Source organism: Centruroides vittatus, unplaced genomic scaffold, assembly GCF_030686945.1.
Source record: "Centruroides vittatus isolate TY-2023 unplaced genomic scaffold, ASM3068694v2 contig_879, whole genome shotgun sequence".
NCBI classification, from domain to species: domain Eukaryota; kingdom Metazoa; phylum Arthropoda; class Arachnida; order Scorpiones; family Buthidae; genus Centruroides; species Centruroides vittatus.
The window spans coordinates 1320330-1340674 of NW_027122571.1; the positions used below are offsets into that span (position 1 = coordinate 1320330).

The following is a 20345-nucleotide window of genomic DNA, read 5'->3' on the forward strand; positions in this document are numbered from 1 at the left end:
TCCTTTATTCTACAAATATTAAAATAGTTTAGAAACGTAATTAGATATATTATTTTTTGCTTTTGAGCTCTACATTCTGAATATGCTTAATTAAAAAAATAAACATGATTGATAAAATCTTTTTCTTGTTTATTGCTTTTTTTTTATCAAGTAAACCTTAAATACTTTTCATTAACAATAAGAAATGGAATTTAACACTTAAACAACATTCACATTATCACAAGTTTTATAAAAATACTTATGCTGTATGTATCATTTTCTCTCTCTATGACTGGAGAACTAAACATTTTCTATTGCTTTCTCTGTAACTGTTTCTATGATAAAAGATTTATAGCATGTTCAAAAATTATTCATGTTTGTTCTCCATCAGAGCTGATATATGGGCCAGATGACTACAATGCCAGAATATGTATGACTAAAAATGTAGTGATACAAAATAGAATTATCCATCTTCTTATGCACAGGAATAAGACACATATATAAATAGAAAATAAAATGCAAAAACATTTACAAAATAAGCAGAGACACATTTGATAAAACAACTTATCATCATCAGGCAATGAAACAAAATAAAGATTCAAAATTAAACTGATCAAACCTCAAATTAAACTGAAATTTTAAAAAAAAAAAAAAAAAAGAGGTAATGCCTGAAATAAATAAATTAAATAAAATATGTGAAGAGGAAAGAACATTTACTGTAACATTTTAACTAGTGAAACACAATGCTCTGATAGGTTTAAAGTAGATAGCTTGAGTTGCATGGAATAGAAGTAATTAGGGTCAATATGGATAAACATGAGACAGTCCAAAAAATGGGAAAATATGAGACCGTTGTGAAATTTGACTTAATCTATGTCTGATCTGTCACGTACTAATACAAAATAAAGTTTATTTAGTGCATTGTAAGATATAACTTTTCTGAATGAAAATGACTATTGAGTCTTTTTAATTTTTAAGAAACACTACAAAAATAGGTGCAAAAACTTTTCTGTCAGTTCAACTAACTTTTGTTCTGTATATGTCTGCAAAAGACATGGATATTTAATTAGAAATTTATACGTAGTATATAAACACTAGCAGCTTTCAGCTGCTAGTTGTTTTTATTGCATATATCATCTTTTGTCTAAGTTTTGTGCATTTCAAAATGAGATAAAAAATGAGACATACCAGATTTTATTCACCAGTCATTAATTTCCAAGAAACTTCTCTACCTCAGTTGTGCTGTATCATAGTAAAAATATTTCTTTGTTCTTACAGATCTGAGTTTTGAATGAAATAATAAAGATGCTGAAAAATTATCAGAGAAAAAATAAAAAGTAGGGTCAATGTGAGTAAATATGAGACACTTTTCAAAACTGATGAATATTTAATCTTATCTACTTACTTCTAAATATCATGGAGCAATGTTTTACATAAAAATGTCTTGCATTTAACTATAAGTTAAATGCAAGACATTAACCTTCCTGTTGGCATAGGCAAGTCCTTATGGTGATATAATGGGTCTCTCATTTTTCACCTCCTAGTGTCTCATATTTTACAGGAAAAAATTTTTTGCTCAACATTTCCCATACATACAGAAAAAATGAATACTCCATTAGATTTTAACACCATCTGTAGACCTTGTCATGTATCTCTCTTTGAAAAATACTGATCCTAACAAACGCTGTTAAAGTTTTGAAAAGTGTCTCATATTTATCCACATTGACCCTAGAACAAACATGTCTTGCAAGGACAACATACAGAATTGGCTAAATCTATAACAGCTCATGCCTTTGATCACAATTGGGTGAATATTCAGTTCCTTATTCTGATTCTAATTTAATTTACAGATGGGAAACATTACATATGAGCAATTATTTTATTGTGGCATTGTGACAATGTCAGGCTACAATATTTAATTATTTTATTTATTTTATTTAAAATACATGTTTTCCACCTCAAATTAGTAGTGTCTTGTCCCTGTACAACATACTTTTCCTGTTAGCAATAGAGTCATTTACCTAACTCCTTTCAGGGGAAAATATCTGAATTGTAATAATGTGACTTCTGGTACAAATCAGAAGTTCATATATAGTTAATTGAGGCCTCCTGCCTCTAAGCTTTCATATCTGGTCTCAATTTTTATCTAACTCCATTCTCGAGATTAAGGAAGGACACACAAACAGATGGATGACAGTAGGAATTTATAAGTCTACAATTTTTTCAAATTGCAGCCCAATAGCTTCTAGTCTATGCAACAATCTAAACTAAACTTATCAGAGCATTAGGTTTTGCTAGTTAAAATATTAAGATAAATATTTCCTTCTCTTCACACTTTCTTTTATTTTTAGTTTATTTTTTGTTGCAGGCATTACTTCTCCCACTTTTTTTCTTTTTAACCATCAGTTTAATTTTGAGTCTATTCTATTCTGTTGCCCGACAAGATTTTGATAATATTGATTAATATTGGAAATAATAAACAAAAAAAAATTTATAACAAACTTTAAATATTAATTAATGAACAAGAAAAGTAATAAAATATTGAAAAGAAATATTAATGTTTAAAATCATGAGCAGTTACTAAATACAAAAAATAGCACAAAAATGATAATTAGAAATTGTTTAAAATAAATTCAAAGGTGATAAGTCCTACAAAATATTAAACATTCCAATTTTTACAAATAAAATAGATCTATTATTCTAACTTCAAAAAATATAAAAATCAACATACATAAAATTTTATACAGTATTAAAAAATATTCACATTAAAAAAATCATTTAAACATATGCAAATTAAGTTAAAAAATATTTCCATTAAAATAAATATTTTCATTTATAAATTGCAATAATATGAAGTGGGCATATAAATAAAGTTTCAAAATAAAACATTAAAGCTTTTCATTATTAGAAACAACTTGCTTAAAATCTTATTATTTTATAAAAACCAAATTTCTTAATATGTTACTGTTTAGATGAAATGAAATCACAGATTTAAAAAATATAAATTTGTTTTATTTTAGAAAAAAGAGGAAAAAGAATTTTATATATATATAAGGATTAATGAAATGAAACTTGTTAGAGTAAATTTATTAAGATAACAAAACAGTATATCCGTCGGTATGGCATAATTAAAAAAAGCAATATATGAGGAAGTCAGAATGCTCTTTTGTTCGTTAAAAAAAGTCATTGTAGGCATTCAGAATTCAGACACACATCCCACTGCTTGGGGAAACAATGGATACCATTCACAAAGAACAATGTTGGTTGGTCATTGAAACACTGGGTCACTGCTTCCTTGACTTCCACATCAGAGTTTAAGCATTGTCCCTTAAGAATTTTTTTTAAAGGTCCAAACAAATGAAAGTCACATGATGACAGATCAGAGCTATAGGAAGGGTGGTACAGATCCTCCCAACCTTTTCGGGCTAAAGCATCCTGCACAGTGTTTGCAACATGCGGTTGAGTATTGCTGTGCAACAAAATCACACCACGTGATGCATGCCTGGTTGCATATTCTTTATGGCTTTATGCAGCTTGTTCAATATTGCACTGTAGCAGTTGGCATTGATGCTCACATGAGGGTCTTTAAAGTCTACTAGCAAAGGCCTCACAATGACAAAAAATGTGGTCATCATACCTTACAGGCGGAGGCCTGTGTCTCGAACTTTTTATGTGTTGGTGAGCCAAGATGTTTCCACTGCATGATCTTTCATCTACTGGATGGCTCAAAGTGTGGCACCATGTTTTGACCTTGGGTGGATTCCAAATAAATCCAGTCATGTTTTCACTACTCTATGCCAAAAACAAAACATGTGAGATGACTGAATTTTTCCCTGCTTGTTCATTGGTGTATGCTTATCATGTCACATGTGACATCATTTCCATCCTCTTGAGCAAGACCATATGACACAGCACAGTTTCATTTGATGAATCCTTATATATAAATTGAATTAATAAATTTATGAATTTTAATATATTTATCTTATTTCACATTAAATAATTTTCCAAAGTGTTTTTAATTAATGCTTTTATAATTAGCTGTTTTAAAAATGTTCAGATTTTCTGCTTAATTCACAAACTGCATCCTATTATTATTTTAGAATTTTGAATTTATTTTCATTTTTAACTAATACAAGATAAATACCAGTATCAAGATAATTTCCACAACTTTGTGTATTTTGAAATATTTTTGGGAATTATTTATTAGCAGTTTGTAAGTGTTTGTTAGTCACATTATATTGTTATTAGTGAATAGTTGCAAATATTTTTAACTTTAAGATAGTCCCTTCCACTTTATTAAATTGCATATTACTGCGAGTTATAAAGATGTAATATGACAGTATTGAATAAAAATGCAGGGAAAAAGAATTCAAATTTGAATTTGAATTATTTGCTTGAATCACACTTAATTCTCAAATTTCTGAACAGATGAAGTTATATCTCATTAGCAATTTTAGAATGATTTGTGCTGCATAAAGAACTAGATATAGTGTATACGAAGTACTATAAACTAGATCTTTAGATTTATAATCAGTTGTGTTATCCATAAGGCTACTATAATCCAACACACAACAAACCACAAAATTTCAGCAAAACTTTGTTTAATTACTAATATTTTCAATCTCATTCGAAGGCCATCCTCAAGTTACATCAAATTTAAAAATTGTTTAATGGTTTTGTGTGTGTTCTATAATGAAAAAAAAAATGAATATTGTACACTTTTTATAATACATTTTAAGTTTGTCATGATTAAAAATAAGCATACAAAATAAAAATAAATATAGAAAGGTTTACAATGTTAACAAATTGAATAAAGCTACAATAATATATGTTTCACATTTTTTAAAATAACAAACTAAAATAACTAAAGTTTTGCTAGAATTTTATGGTTTGTTGTGTGCTGAATTTTAAAGTTATCCAGTTTATCCTGTTACCATATAGCAGTTATAATTGCAGATAGTTTGAAAATAATTATTTATGAAAGAAAAGTCATACGGTTGGATTTATTTGTGGACTGTCTGAAATTAAAGTCAAAGACAAAATTGACAGATAAATTTTACTTTTGTTATTCTAGCTTCTTGTTCTGTTTCAATTTTAGTTTCAAATTCAAAGCTTAGAATAATGCTTTTTTCCAGACTTATCATACAGGAAACAGTGGAGACAACAAGAATGAATTTAGATTTTATTGATATTAGTTACAAGGAAATGCATTTTGGGTGTCATACCTCTCATCAGTAACTGTATTTTTAAAAGACTTTTTCTAGTTATACTATTAGTAAAGCAATTGGATTTTTCTTAAACATATGTTATAGTAATAAACTTTAAAACTATCACATTACTTGTTGTCTCCAACATTTCCTATATCATAAGTCCAGAAAAAAGCAATTCAAAGCAAAAGCAATATATGTATGTTAAAAAATTTTAAATAAATGTAAAGATTTACTATTTGTGTCATTTTAATAATTCACAGTAAAATGACAAGAATTTTTGCATGATAAAGCTTTCCATAATTACATAATTCCAAGATTACATTCCATAATTATTTTGGTAATTAATTTTTAGCCTAATAATTTTGATTTTAATTAAACAAATTGTCTACTGATGAATCTATTATGTATTCAAAATATAAATTTGTAATAATAAAATTTCTTTATGATGGTATTTAATACTTTCATATTACTGTGTTTAAAATTATCAGTAAAAGAATGTGTAATTAATGAAGTGAAAAAGGGACAATCTTAAAATTGGAAATATTTACAACTATTCACTAACAAACAAAATTAATGATTAACAAACACCTACAAATAACCAACAAATGATTCATGAAAAAGTAGTTGGGCTAACTTGACACTGATAAGAGAGACTTAATATTTTTTTCTTTTTTATTTAATAAAAATTATTTTTAGTGTTATTTTATATATTTTGTTTATAAAAACACATTCTACAGCACAGTTTACTTTGAATCTTTCAAGTAATTCTTGATTCCTTTATACTATGTCATATTTAATAATTGCTAGGCATGGAGTGTTTGACCAGTGATGAATCAGAATATTAGTCATATTCATGTGGCTAAAATTCCGATTCAGCACTGTCAAAAATAAAAAAAAATAAAACCTTGATAAATCATAGCATTTGTAAGTAAGAAGATTAATACTTTCCACGATATGTGTCATTCAAGGCTGGAACTTATTCTAACAATAATCAATCTTTCACCTTCCTTACGTCTTCCAGCAATACTTTATTAGAAACAAACATTTTTGGCCTAGTTTATGGCTTGCTTCAGGTCCTACATATTTGAATTAAACAGTTTATCAAGTATTCTAAAATTGGAATGTTCCAACCTATAAATGGACTTTAAAAAAAAAAAAAAACCTTTTGCTTTGTTTCTAATAAAGTATTGCTAGAAGATGTAAGGAAGGTGTGAGATTAATTATTAGTTTCTAAGATACTTGCAGTTAAATTATGTGAAGTTAATAAAATGTTTACAACAACTGAAATCAAGGAAATATGACTCATAGCTAAAAAAGATATAAAACTTACTAAAATTAATTATTCATTTAAAAAAAATCTTAAAATATTAATCATACTATAAAAAATATAATAATTTAATCCTATATTTCTTACATTTGTTTCACTTTCCCGGATCACAAAATCTCCATCTTCTGCAAATTCATTGAGCATCTGATCACATTGGCCACGAGTAATACTTCCAAAGAACCATTCTTTGTTACTTAGATCAGGTCTGTTGACAACATCTTTGACTGCATTTGAAACACCTCCACTAGCACCAAGACCAAGCTTTGACATTTCCTGTTCAGCACCATTTATATCCTGTTCACGGCAATTTGGGATGTCAGGCACAAATCCTTTGACGGCAGCAGTTTCTGATTCTGAAATTTTTCCTTTACCCTTAGAAATAACTTTTAGATAGTTTTTTGGCACAAGACCAATTTCTCCTTTTTTGTTTCTTGCCTTCCACCAATCTGGATCATTGGATGGGCGCTGGATTATTTCTAACTGTTCACCTTTTTGGAAACACAATTCCTCCTCATTTTGTGATGTAAAAGTATAAAGTGCAATGACAATATCAAAACTGTGGTTTACTGGCATACTTTCTGGTACAAGAACTGGAGCACAATTTTGACTGACTTCAATAATTTCATCAACTTCTTCCTGAACATAATTTGAAGGAAACCACCCAACTTGACCATTAGTCTCACCTTTCCACCACCCATCACTCGATTTTTCCAAAACTAAAACTCTTGTTCCTTTTATTAATGATATTTCATCTGATTGTTGGGCTTCATAATTATATTTTGCAAGAGCTGTTGTATTAATTTCACTTTGATTTACTACAGGAAGATTTTTAGAAGGATTAATATTTATATCTGATTCTTTAGCTGCCACTGGAGATGATGTAGGAGACATTTTTGGTTCACTTTTTTTCTTTACTTTCCTTCTAATACTATCAAATATAGATGGTTTTTCACGTTTTACATAATTTGATGGTACAAATCCAGCTTGATTTTTAGAATTCTGTACTTTCCACCAATGTTTGCTATCATCTAAAAGAATTAATTTTTCATTTTTGTGTATATCTAATTCTTGGCTGCCTTGAGCTGTATAGTCGTATTTTGCAATGACATATACTTCTTCACCCGTTTTCCCTGGGAATAATAATATTTTAAACTTTAAACTAATATCTGTTTAACAGATTATTTAGAAATAATATATCATTTCAAATTTAATAAAAAGAAACAAAAAACTTTAAATAACAACACTTCAAAATATAATTATATTAATCATATAACTATATTCAATATGTAAACCAAATTAATTTAGCTGTTAATAAGATTGATTACAATAAACTTGATTAATCCTTTGTTTGCAGAATTTTTATACTTTTTGTGCAAGTTGATCTAAATTGTTTAAAATTTTCTATTACAGTATACTCCTGATTTTCTGGGACAATCAATGGTAATACAGGCATGGATACTGTGGATAATCTGTAAGTCTTGTTTAATGAAAGCTAATCAATTTTTCTTTTATTCAGTTTTTAGTTTCATATTAAATTTAACATAATGGTTTATATATTATAAATAAAATATGTTTTAAGAACAATAATTAATTAATAAGCTTTAGATGTGATCAAACTGGAATAAAACTTTTGACGTAAACAGAAAATTCAGAAAAATTTACTGAACTAGCACATTGCAATTCATAATCAATTTCTTATATTATTAACCCAGGATGACAGGTTGCCAACTAGATATCATTATAAAATGTCATTAATTATGTAATATTAATGATTTATTGATATGGGAATAATTCAAACATTTTCTTTAAACAATTTTGCAACTTATTTAATGAAGAAAAAAAGAAAAAACAGTATAGAAAATGTTAGAAAGCATTATAATTATTATAATAATTATAATGCATTATAATTATTTGGAAAGCATTATTTGGAAAGCATTATAATTATTATAATAATTATAATGCTTTCCAAATATTATAATTATTAATTTTAATAAGAGATGGCACTTAACACCTAACTCTAGTGCCAAATTTATTTCTAATCTATAATCATATATCCAAAATTTAGCCTGATCATTTACAGCAGTTGTTGGTGTAATTGGCATTAACATAAATTCAATAACTGATTATCAATATCTTCCATTTTCTAATTTAAATCAATATCATCGGATTTCTATTTACTCACAGTGTGTATTGACATTAGCTTTTGATAGAAAGAACATATACAATTAACTTATCAAAATTCTATTTACTCTCTGAATATGTAGAAATTCAGCACAATATTCTAACTTCTTTGATTTGTAAAGTATCATATCTTTTGCTAAAAATTTGAAAAGATTACTTTGATTTTAAAAAGTTGTTGTATATGTTGCTATAAGTTATATTCTGAAATTTATATAAACAACAGTTTTTACTTGAATTTCCCATTTTAGAAAATTAAAGAAAATAGAAAAGTCCTAATGGGATCATCTACAGTTGAACTCTCTAATATACCTAATTATTATCTTAAAAGTCTAAATACAATAAATGATTATATTATGAAAGAATGCAAAAATATAGAAAGATTTTTAAACATCAATAATAATAATAATCAGTTTGATAGAAACCACAACTGAGAAACCTTAAATTGCTTCTAGTAAATGTTGAATAAGACTAACATTTTCAATCTCCATAAGAGATCTTGAACTTCTTCAGATCAGTAAGTTCCAAAATGAAATGAAAGCAAGAAACATGATAAAATGTTTCAAATACATAAATAAGGATTTTTCACTGTAATTCCACAATAGTGTCAATCAAATATACATTGCCAGAAAAACAATAGCCATTTTTCTTCTTTGAAATAAATACATTTACGTATTTATTTCAAAGAAGAAAAATGGCTATTGTTTTGTTACCTCTTTTTCCTGGATTTAAATATTTCAAGTGCTTCAATTATTTTGACCTTTTGATGATGGTAGATTTGTTGAATTTGAGATGTACAGTACAGTACATAATTGTTGGATGTGTAAATGGCTAGGGCAGTGTTGAGCATTCCTTTATCAATATCAAGTTTGTGTCAATGACTTAACTTTGAGTGACTGAGAAGTTGAACCAATGTATTCAAGGTCATAACTAAATGTGTTTGTTCTCTCTTAATGGAATATTATACTGTCCTAAGCATGTTAATGTTGTCTTTTGTTTTTGAAGATGTTTTAGATCAGGGATGGGCAACCTTTTTCTACGTAAGGGCCGCATTTCAAAACTTTTGAACTGACGCGGGCCGCACACAAGAAAAAAGAGGGGGGAACTGTCGGTAAATCACAATTCTTTATTCATATATAATTATAAATTAGCATATGTATACTTAATATAGCTTCTGGCACCGATTTAAACGTAATAAATCGGAAATATTTGGTTAAATATCACCACTAGTTTTAAATTAGTTTCGATGTGTCTGTTAGCCGGTTTCTTGTTTTAATTTTTACTAAATTCATTGTGAAAAAACTTTTCACAAATATAAGTTGTAGAAAATAATGTTTGAATTTTTGCTGAATATATCATTAAGCTGGGAAATTGATATATTTATTCATATTTTATGCCATGCGGGCTGCAAAAAATATTACATGCGGCCCGAGGGCCGCGAGTTGCCCATCCCTGTTTTAGATGGTGAGATCCTAGGTTACCACACAGCTTATTGTATGGTGTGAACTCATTTTTTTTTCAGGAGGGGAGTCGACTTATCAGAATTCTAAAAAGTATGAAACAGAAAAAGTATGTTGATTTATCCAGTGGTGATGAGTTAAACGATGTCAAGTAAACAGAGTTTTTTAAGGTTAATAACATTAATGCCTACGTAAGTCGGTCGGGACCACAAAAACTGACTATGTAACCGACGAGTGTCGAGTTATCCGAGTGTCAACTTATACGGAGTCGACTGTATTTTTATAATTGCCAAATTATTAAAACTATAAATAAAATGTTCTATTAAAATTCTAGTAGTTTATTCTGTTATTAATCCACAACTACATAGCTTTGAAAAAAAGAAAAAAGCAATTATTTATTTATTATTCATGAACAAATTCTGTATAATCCATGTACATAAGTATATAGTAGTAGTAGTAGTAGTAATAAGTAAAGTTTATTGTAATAGGGTATACCTGTTACAAGGGGGAAAATCAGTTGATACCAACATAGTTAATTTTGTTATTTAATAATTATAAAATATTGACGTCTTATAATAATATCTAATTTGTTCAACATTGATATATATTTGCAATACTGCAAACATATGTATTTGATATATTATATCATATTACATAACTACAAAAAATTTTTAAATTATACAAATTATCGTCAAATTGTAATTTTTTCACATACAAAATGCTTAGTTAGTATTTAATTGTTGATCTTGTTCATCGCACGGAGGTTATATCTATTTCGAAACACTAGTGCCTCGCTATAAAACGACACTTGTAATTTTTGGGGGATAAAAACCCCTACATCTAGGATAGCACCAACTGCACCAACTGCAAGGTAATTATTATTATTATTGAATTATCTTCTTATTATTAAATCTTAGCCAGGTGGAGAAATTTAATGGTAAAAAATTCTGAAACATATATCAGTTGCTATATAAGGTTCTGAAATTATATTATACCACACAAGATTTTGACAGATTAGAACAATCTTAAGATAGGCAGAATTCAGGAGAAATATATCAATTATGTACTTCATATAATGACTTCGGTGGAATAGTTGATATTTTTTCGATCCCCTAACTTAGAAAAAACTTTAATAATGATTATCATAAGGAATAAGTGTAGGCCAAATCTGTTTCAATTTTTCTATTACCATAGTTTTAGCATTTAAACATTCAACCTATTATTTCTTCTATCTAGCCATAATCAGAACTATGATGACTATCAATTCCTTCTCGAAAAATCATTCAATTGGACTACTTTATCTAGATTAATATCATATGTATATTTTATGTTGTCTTTAATATAATAATCATCTTTTATAATAATTCTATTCCCATTGTGTTTTTCTTCTTTAATTATTGCCAATAATTTTTTTTCTTCTCATTCTGGATCTCATGCATAAATCCGAAGTAACTATTATCTTTTCCTTCACTTTATTATTGAAGTTGCCTTTCTTTTTTCAGAATTCTTTAATAATCAGATTCCTATCATATACGGACCCCAATAATATTTTCACTATGGGTTTGATTTCACTATTGGTTAATCTAACCACTCCTCCTATGTGACCATTAATTATTCCAAAGTCCTTTTTTATAAACTGATTAATTTCTTTTACATGATCAGTCGAGTTGAACGGAAAGTTTATAACTATAATGTTATTATTATTTCTCATGTTAGCTAGCTGGTCTATTTCAAATTCTAACATACCTTTCAATTGGCAATTATTATTAGATATTTCCTCTAATTCTTCTACTTTTTGGGATAATTTTGACAATTCTCCATTCAAATATTTATTTTCTTCTTTCAAAGCAATGACTTCTGCTCTAATTCCTTGTAGTTCCGTATGAAGAAGAGAGAACTTATCTTGAATTAGCTCGTATATTGCTTTCAATGTAAATTGTGACTCTTCCTGAACTTGTGGCCCTAAATCTCTTGAAGTTTCGAAGTAGTCAAATTTTCGTAGCTCTCAAAGTCCCAGGACTATTTTTATTAAAAACATCCTCTAATTGATAATAATCTTCACTAGTTGTATCGCTCAATTGCCTTTCTTTTTCTTTAAGCTTATTCTTGCAAGGTCTGCCTTGTCCCCTTCTTCGCATATCTTCTTGACGTATTTGTTGTGGAGATTGAGGGAAAGGGCCTGGATTGGACACAATCCCAGCAATTATTAATAAACACACAATTAAAATCAAGGAAAGTCTATTCACAAATAACCACTTCTTTAAAATTGTCATATTTCAGTCTTCTTATGAGTTTTCAATTCACTCAAAACAGAATTATCAAGCTCCACTAAAAGTTCACCTGTACCTCCAGCGGCTAGTACATGCCCCCCTACATAAGTATATATAGTGTACAAAAGTATTTATTAAATTTTTCTCTTAATGAATGTTGATAAATTGAACTTAATAAAATATTAATAAACTGGAAAAGATATCAGAAATTGTTTTGTTATGCAATCAAAATTATTAAAATTAAAAATGGTAAATAATACCATTTAAAAAAAGCTTTCCTTTTCTTAAAATTAATTGATTTAACTTCACAGTTAGTTCAACCGTTGTTATTTGTCTCTGATAAAATGCGGTACAGACAAAAGACTATTGGGTTTTATCCTCATCATTCTTTATTCCACTATGCATTTCGGGTGCAATCTTTTTCGTCTATTTTGCACCCCTCATCAAGTGTTACATTTCTACAAGTGGTAGAGAACATATTTATTATATTGATTATTGTAGTTAAATTTTTTTATACAAGTTATATAAGATTATTACAATTTTTTGTACATGTCACAAGAAATTATTACAAATTATTTAGATTAATTTATCACAAATTAGAATTATTACAAGAGATTATTACAAATTGCGTTATTATTAATATTATAGTGAACTAACCTTTTTTATATAATATTTAGACATTCTGTTACGAGGTGTTGATGTTTCTGTCCCCTAAGGCATTTCTAATGGTCCTTCTTTCAGTTTATTTGTTTTTCTTAAATGAGAAAATGGGAGGGACTTAAGAAAAACAAATAAACTGAAAGAAGGACCATTAGAAATGCCTTAGGGGACAGAAACATCAACACCTCATAACAGAATGTCTAAATGTTATATAAAAAAGGTTAGTTCACTATAATATTAATAATAACGCAATTTGTAATAATCTCTTGTAATAATTCTAATTTGTGATAAATTAATCTAAATAATTTGTAATAATTTCTTGTGACATGTACAAAAAATTGTAATAATCTTATATAACTTGTATAAAAAAATTTAACTACAATAATCAATATAATAAATATGTTCTCTACCACTTGTAGAAATGTAACACTTGATGAGGGGTACAAAATAGACAAAAAAGATTGCACCCGAAATGCATAGTGGAATAAAGAATGATGAGGATAAAACCCAAGTCTTTGTCTCTGATAAAATGCAGTACAGACAAAATAACAATGGTTGAACTAATTGTGAAGTTAAATCAATTAATTTTAAAAAAAGGAAAGCTTTTTTTAAGAAATTGATATTGAAACAATATAAAAAAACCACACCATTAATATCTACTACTTATAGAATACCATTTAAATTAAAATTATTTATAATTTTTTGGAGAAATTTAGTGTATGCTTGGTAGAAATTTTGAGTCATAAAAATATTCTGCACCCCTTTTTCATAAGTTGTATTGCACCACATTACTTCTTACTGCCTGCAGATGGCTACACTTAGTCAAGCATATTGTCAGCAAAAAATCAACAAGGCAGCCAAGGAGGCAAATTTCCTAACTTTCCAAGATTTTTTCCCAACACTAATGAAAATTCCTGACTTTCCTGGTGGGTACAAACCCCATATATAAGTTAATATATATTAAATCTTTAGTTCTTTCCTGTTATCTATATGTAAATCCATCTTTTAATTTCTAATCTTAGTCACTCCTACTTAAAACTTGTATCTTGACAACTGATAAGTTTATGGTAATTCCCTCTTTCTTTATAATGACACTCAGAAAACTATTTAGATGCTGACTTTTGATTTTATTATATATTAATTCTTTATAATGAGTAAGAGTTAAATGAATGACTCTAAAATCTATGTTATTGGATACTGTAGAGTCTGTGTGAATTTTCTCAATAAAATCAACAATGACAATGTTAACAGAAATTCTTTTATTTACCACTTATTTACCCAATAGCTAATAGAGCAATCATTCATAGAAAAAAACTGGGCATGTTTGAGATGAAATTTGGAGGTGCAGGGTATACAGTAGTGGGTTATATGAAAGCATATGGCAGGGGCATATGGGTTATATAAACAGGGAATGTATCCAGAAATTTCTGAGTGAGGGTCATCTGCATGGCTAATGGCTTGCATAGGTGGTAGGTTACCATAAAAATGCAACAGCTCATGAATCATTATTGTGTAAGGAGCTTCCATAAGGAAATGGCAGCTCCTTGCGTATAATGAGCTCCATTCGATCAGTGGTATATATGACAATGCTCAATAAAAACTGAACAAGAACAAGTATTAAATATTCTCCTTCTTTATATTATGGCTGTTCATATAGCCTAGTATTTGAGTCTGATGCACCCGTTTTTCTGTTTCATCCATTGATCAGCTGATTGTGACATCTATTTTTACGCTGTTTACTTTTAAACTAAATGGGGCAGCAGTGGGGCCAGTAGATAGTATAAGGCAGAAGAGCATTAATGTGGGAAACTTGACCACATGTGGCTATATTTCTTAGAAAATTAGAATAAAAATAAAATGTTTACATGCCATAAATGCCACTGAATTATATGCGAGAAGATACTGTAATACTATTGACGTTGCATAACTGAACAATATCTTTTGAATTTTTGCAAATCATTGTGTATAAAACTTTCAGACATACTGTATTTATTAACATTGACAAATGAATTGATGACTTCTTATTTTAATATTTATTTTATTTATTTTCAAATACAATCACTAAAGTTGTTGTGAAGTAGAGATTACTACCCCTGAATCAATAATAAAATGATCCCCTATATAAAAAAACAATTACACTGTACTTAAATAAAAAACATGTATTTGACAGTAAGATTTCCGAACGTTTACCTCTCTTTTTTTTATTAGTGTAAAATATAAGATTTTTTTTTCTATGTAATGTATATGGGGTCCACAAGAAATAATTAAGAGGAAAAGGGGTCCATGGGTAAAAAAAGGTTGAGAACCACTGCACTAAGTACTAAAATAATCAGAAAGTAAAAAATTCAAAACAGAAAAAGAGGATTAAAAGCAATAAAAATGATTAAAAAATAAACAGTTTTAATTGCAGATGCCAAATGTTTACAATAGTGCTTAAAAGTATTTTAAGCACCATTGTAAGATGTTCAATGGGGTAAGAGTTATGAACACCTCTGAAAAAAGTTCTTGATATGCTAAGCCTATAATTAGGAATAGAAAGGCATGATTTATTTCTTGTTCTATGAGGAGAGATTCTTAGAACTAACAAAAGATAAATCTAAAACCTGACTATTGGTGTTATGGGTAAAAACATTTAATTGATGAGTACTTTCTACAGTATATAACCAGATAATATGGCAGTATATTACCTGAAGATTGGGGTATATATAGTGTGTCCCTTATTTTCCAACTTCAAAATTTTTGAAAGCCCACCGACCCTTTTTTCCTTTCACTTAAAAACATGTTCATATTTAATTTCTTGGTGATCAATAAATATTAACCTGTGCCAACTTGAGTGTCAATTTTTCTGTATGTGATGTGTTGCTCAGGCCTGAACTGGTCATTACATAAGGAGCACTGTCAGTTTGTGTTCGGTTTCCGGCTGGTTTAGATGTATTTGTGCTCCATTACACTAATATTATGTTATACAAATTATGCAGTCCCAAGGATAGTGTGTTTTTGATAGGAAAATATGAAACACCAAATAACTAGAGGCAAATTGCCATCAAATAGACAAGTGCTGGCTATTTTACTTTACAATATGCAAGAGGTTAAATGTATGTGATCTTTTGGGAAAAAGTGAGAATTCTGACAAGATCCCTTTAGCATTGTGTAAAACTCATAGATTTGTATTTAACATGAAGAAAATTAGAAAAGAATGCAAGAAAGTCTCAACAGATTTTTAAGCACCATGAAGAGGAGTTTCAAAACAATCTGGACAATCTGTTTGATATTGCATATGCAAATACTCTACAAACCATCAAATTAGATGAGGGTAGAATCTTTTTACAGTGACAGAGGACCAGGGCAAAGAGGCTGTCTTGCAGGTTGGACTGAAACTTGCCGAAAAAGAACAGTCAAGGAAAAGGACTTTTGAAGAGGAGAAAAGACAAAGTAAGCAATCAGTGGTATCCAGCTGCACTTCCTCTTTCATCATCAGAAGATGAAGACGGCACATTTTTCAGTTTGAATGAATGCAACAATGGTGAGTCTTCTTTGCAGTTCCTAGATGATACTCTAAGGCAGAATACTGTAAGACAAGGCACCAAAGATTTCATTACTGATCAAATTAGTGGTTGCTTTAGACATATGTAAATTAACGCAGTCTTAGAAGAGTGTTAAGCTTCAGGCAACAGTAAAAGCATTTGGTCACAATACTGAAGAACTTCCTATTAATAGATCATCTTTTCATTGAATCAGGCAAAATAAAAGAAAAGAATGGGCTGAAGCCATTAAAGTTGCATTTAATGATATCTGAAATTCTGATTGTTCACTGGCATGGTAAGCTGTTAACTGCATTGAATGTTAGGAAACCAAAAGAAGAAAGACTCCTGATAGTCACGACATTTGGAGTTAAAGAACAGCTCATCAGTGTTCTAGAAATTAGAAAATGCTTCTGGTAAAGAGTAAGCGCAAGCCATCAGGAATGCAATAACAGGATGGAATTTGGAAAATAATGTAAAAATTCTTTTTAATAACTGTGTCAAACACCAGCCGCTTAAATGGTGCATCCTCATTAAACAGACGTTGGATAGAGAGTTGTTGTTTTTTCCTCTGTTGTTATCACATCTATAAATTAATCTTAGGAAGTGCATTTGAAAGCAAAATATGTGAGGTAACAAGTAGTCCTGAATTACCCCTCTTCACACAATTAAGAGAAAATTGGGGAAATGTTAATGCTAGTAATTTTAAAATTGGTAAAGATTATGTGGAAGAGTTTTTCAGTGAATTAGAACTTCAAGAACTATTGAACTTTTATAAAGCTGAACTGTAGAAAGAAATGCCAAATGATTACCATGAACTTATGAGAGACATGTATACTATTTTTGGGAAGTGACATAACAAAAAACTAAAAGTTTGTCCTCTGGGGATATGCATCAAGCTCGATGGATAGCAAGAGCAACTTATTCCCCAAAAATGTTTCTCCTAAGATCAAACCTTAAACTATCCATCAGAAAAGAGGAAGTTTTATGTGATATTTCTCTATTTGTTGTAACAGTTTTCATTAAACCATGGCTTAAGTGCAGTGCAGCTGTAAAAGCCCATAATCAAGACTGCTGCTTCTTGAAGTTCATAAAATCATACAAAGTGATAGATACAACAATTTCTACAGCAGCTTTAAAGAAGCCTAACCAACATTTGTGGTATTTATCTGAAGAACTACTTTATTGCTTGGTATTTCTTATTGAGTTTTTACTGTTGCTTAATATCCCCATGTCAATCACTCCTTGTATTCAAGTTTTACACTCAAACCAGCATGAGAATATGTCATCCTATCAAGATGAGATTTCATATTTGAATAATTCTGATCAAATGCAAAAAATTTGGGAGGTAGGTGCAAACATTTTGACAAATAAATATTTTTTGTCAAAATAAGGGACACCATAATATATAGTGATGATAGTTAAAGAAAGGTTAGGTATTTCCTCAACAAAGATTGAGTCATTGTACAGGTGCTCCCCTATTTATGAACAGGTTAGATTTCTGAGGTTCACTTGTAACTTGAAAACTAACCTAGATAGTATATTTATACACAGAATAGCCATTTATTGTTAGTATTTGATCCTTCAATGTACTTAATAAAATATGTTATGCTTGTTTACCCACTCACTACTATTTAACAGCAGATGTTTAAAACAGTTTTTTTTCACTTAATACACTTAGTTTTATAATGCCCAGTTTAGTTTCCACAGTAATAGAGCCACACTTCTTGCATTTATCGCCACTGCTAGATTTACTATTACAGTTTGCATGCATTTTTGGAGCACTATTCGTAAAAGTTTATAAAAATTTGCAAACACTAGTGAAAAACGCCATTACTCCAACTTACCAGCCATCACACGAGTGGCAATGGAACATCAGAATTCATGCAAAAACAAAAGATTATGATAGACAATAGAAATAAATCTACATTAATTATTTATTATCAGCTAAAGACTGATTTCAATGCCACCCAAATTAAAGTAAAATTTTTTCTTCGGAACATCTCTTTGGTAAAGATAAGTTTGACATTATATCATAATCATTTACTTTCCAGGCACAATCCCATGACTAATTACAAGTGTTCTGTGGTTTTATCCACTTGGCCATTGGTGGGCCTTAAATTAATAAAAACTATTTTCTGAAGGTATACAGCATGTCGCATGAGATGCACGTAACATTCTGCTATGAAATAGCCTCTATCGGTTAACGCTGAACTCAGTGCTACTTATCAGAGAGCTCTATGCAACTTTTGGCATGAGTTAACTTTTATTATTTTCTAGCATACGCTCGGTCACGCTCCCAAGCCTTGCCTTTTTTCCCCATAAGGCTATGAGCCATTTTAGCAAGGTAAGCTATGCAAGCATGAAGCAGTCACAAACTACACAACAATTGATCAGCCATGTAGAATTCTTCTGTGCATAGTTTAGTTGTCTAGTATTAGTTTAGTTTTAGATTCTAGATTAAAAAAAAAAAAAGAAAAAAGAAGAAAAAAGGAAAAAATAAAATAAAATAAAATAAGTATTTCCATTAATATGTATCAGGACTTCACGTACCATTATTACGTTTTTCTTTTTTTTTTTTTTTTTACAAACATTATTCTATGAATTATACAGTAGACCCCCTATAACATGGTAGATACGTTCCATGTTATATGAATCTGTGTTGTACGAGTCACTTAAATACATGAGCCAATCACAGCCCAGAACATGTGCAGTTTAGAGGCTACGACTGTTTGAAAGGTTTTCTTCCATAAAATTAATTGATTCTAGACTAATTTGACTCAACATTTCCAAATCATGTACAATTTTTTGGGAATTATCCATATAAATTATGCTATAAACAAAAAATTGTAGGATTACTTACCGAGTGCGCACCGTTCGATGACGTCATTGCTTAAGCTTGTTTTCATCGCAGAGCGGCTCAATCGAACGGCAGGCATGTGTTTCCTGATCAGCGAATTTTTTGCAGAAAAATAACCTAACTTTGGAGACATCATTAATAAAAATATAATTTTTATGGCCATTGAATAATAAATGTTTTTTAGTAGGTCCAGTGCTCGTTTAAACTCAACGGTTTGTACAATATCCACTATTGGTCCAATTCCTGTCGTGACACAAGTCAGCGATGACGTTTTACTGTGTTATACGAGTCTCTTTTAGCGTGTTATACAAACACAATCGCAATTTTTTCGCCGTGTTATACGAACCCGTGTTATAGGGGGTCTACTGTACTGTGAATGGTTTGACGAATTACAGTCTAATGTCGGCAATGTTTGATATGTTAGCGTGTCATATGCCAGTAAACCTGTTAAAAACATTAATCAACATTTATTAGGAAGGCATATACATCCTCATTTCAGTTATATCTGTTTGGCATGTTAACTTATCAATTGTAAGGGAATTTGTAAATAACTTAAATCACTTACCTTCTCCGCAAATAGAAATTGTAATCAGTATTATTATATCATAGTAAGCTAATATTTACATTCTCTGCATATTAAAATTGTAATCAGTTTTTAATATTATTTTTGTAACCTTGCAGTAATCAAGGTTATTAATTACCTACCCATAAGTGATGGGTTTTGCATACTACTGTAACCGGACCATTTCTTGTAATTGATGATATTGTATAACGGTTTTGTCAACTGCTGTAATTTTGGTTATTAATAATTTCCGATGCAGTGCTCTGAGGTCCTAAGAACTTTTTTCACCTTTACTTTCCCCCTTTTCCTTTATACTTC

General features: G+C 29.4%; 1 protein-coding gene across 1 annotated transcript in view; it reads right to left on the reverse strand.

Annotated features, from left to right (window-relative positions):
* The window catches only part of LOC136983229 (SH2/SH3 adapter protein dreadlocks-like), a 34601-nt gene that overhangs the window by 8111 nt on the left and 6145 nt on the right, over positions 1–20345 (reverse strand). The window contains exon 2 of the mRNA XM_067279912.1: positions 6604–7646. Coding sequence (XP_067136013.1) covers positions 6604–7646 — 1043 coding nt within the window. The remainder of the gene's footprint in view (positions 1–6603; positions 7647–20345) is intronic.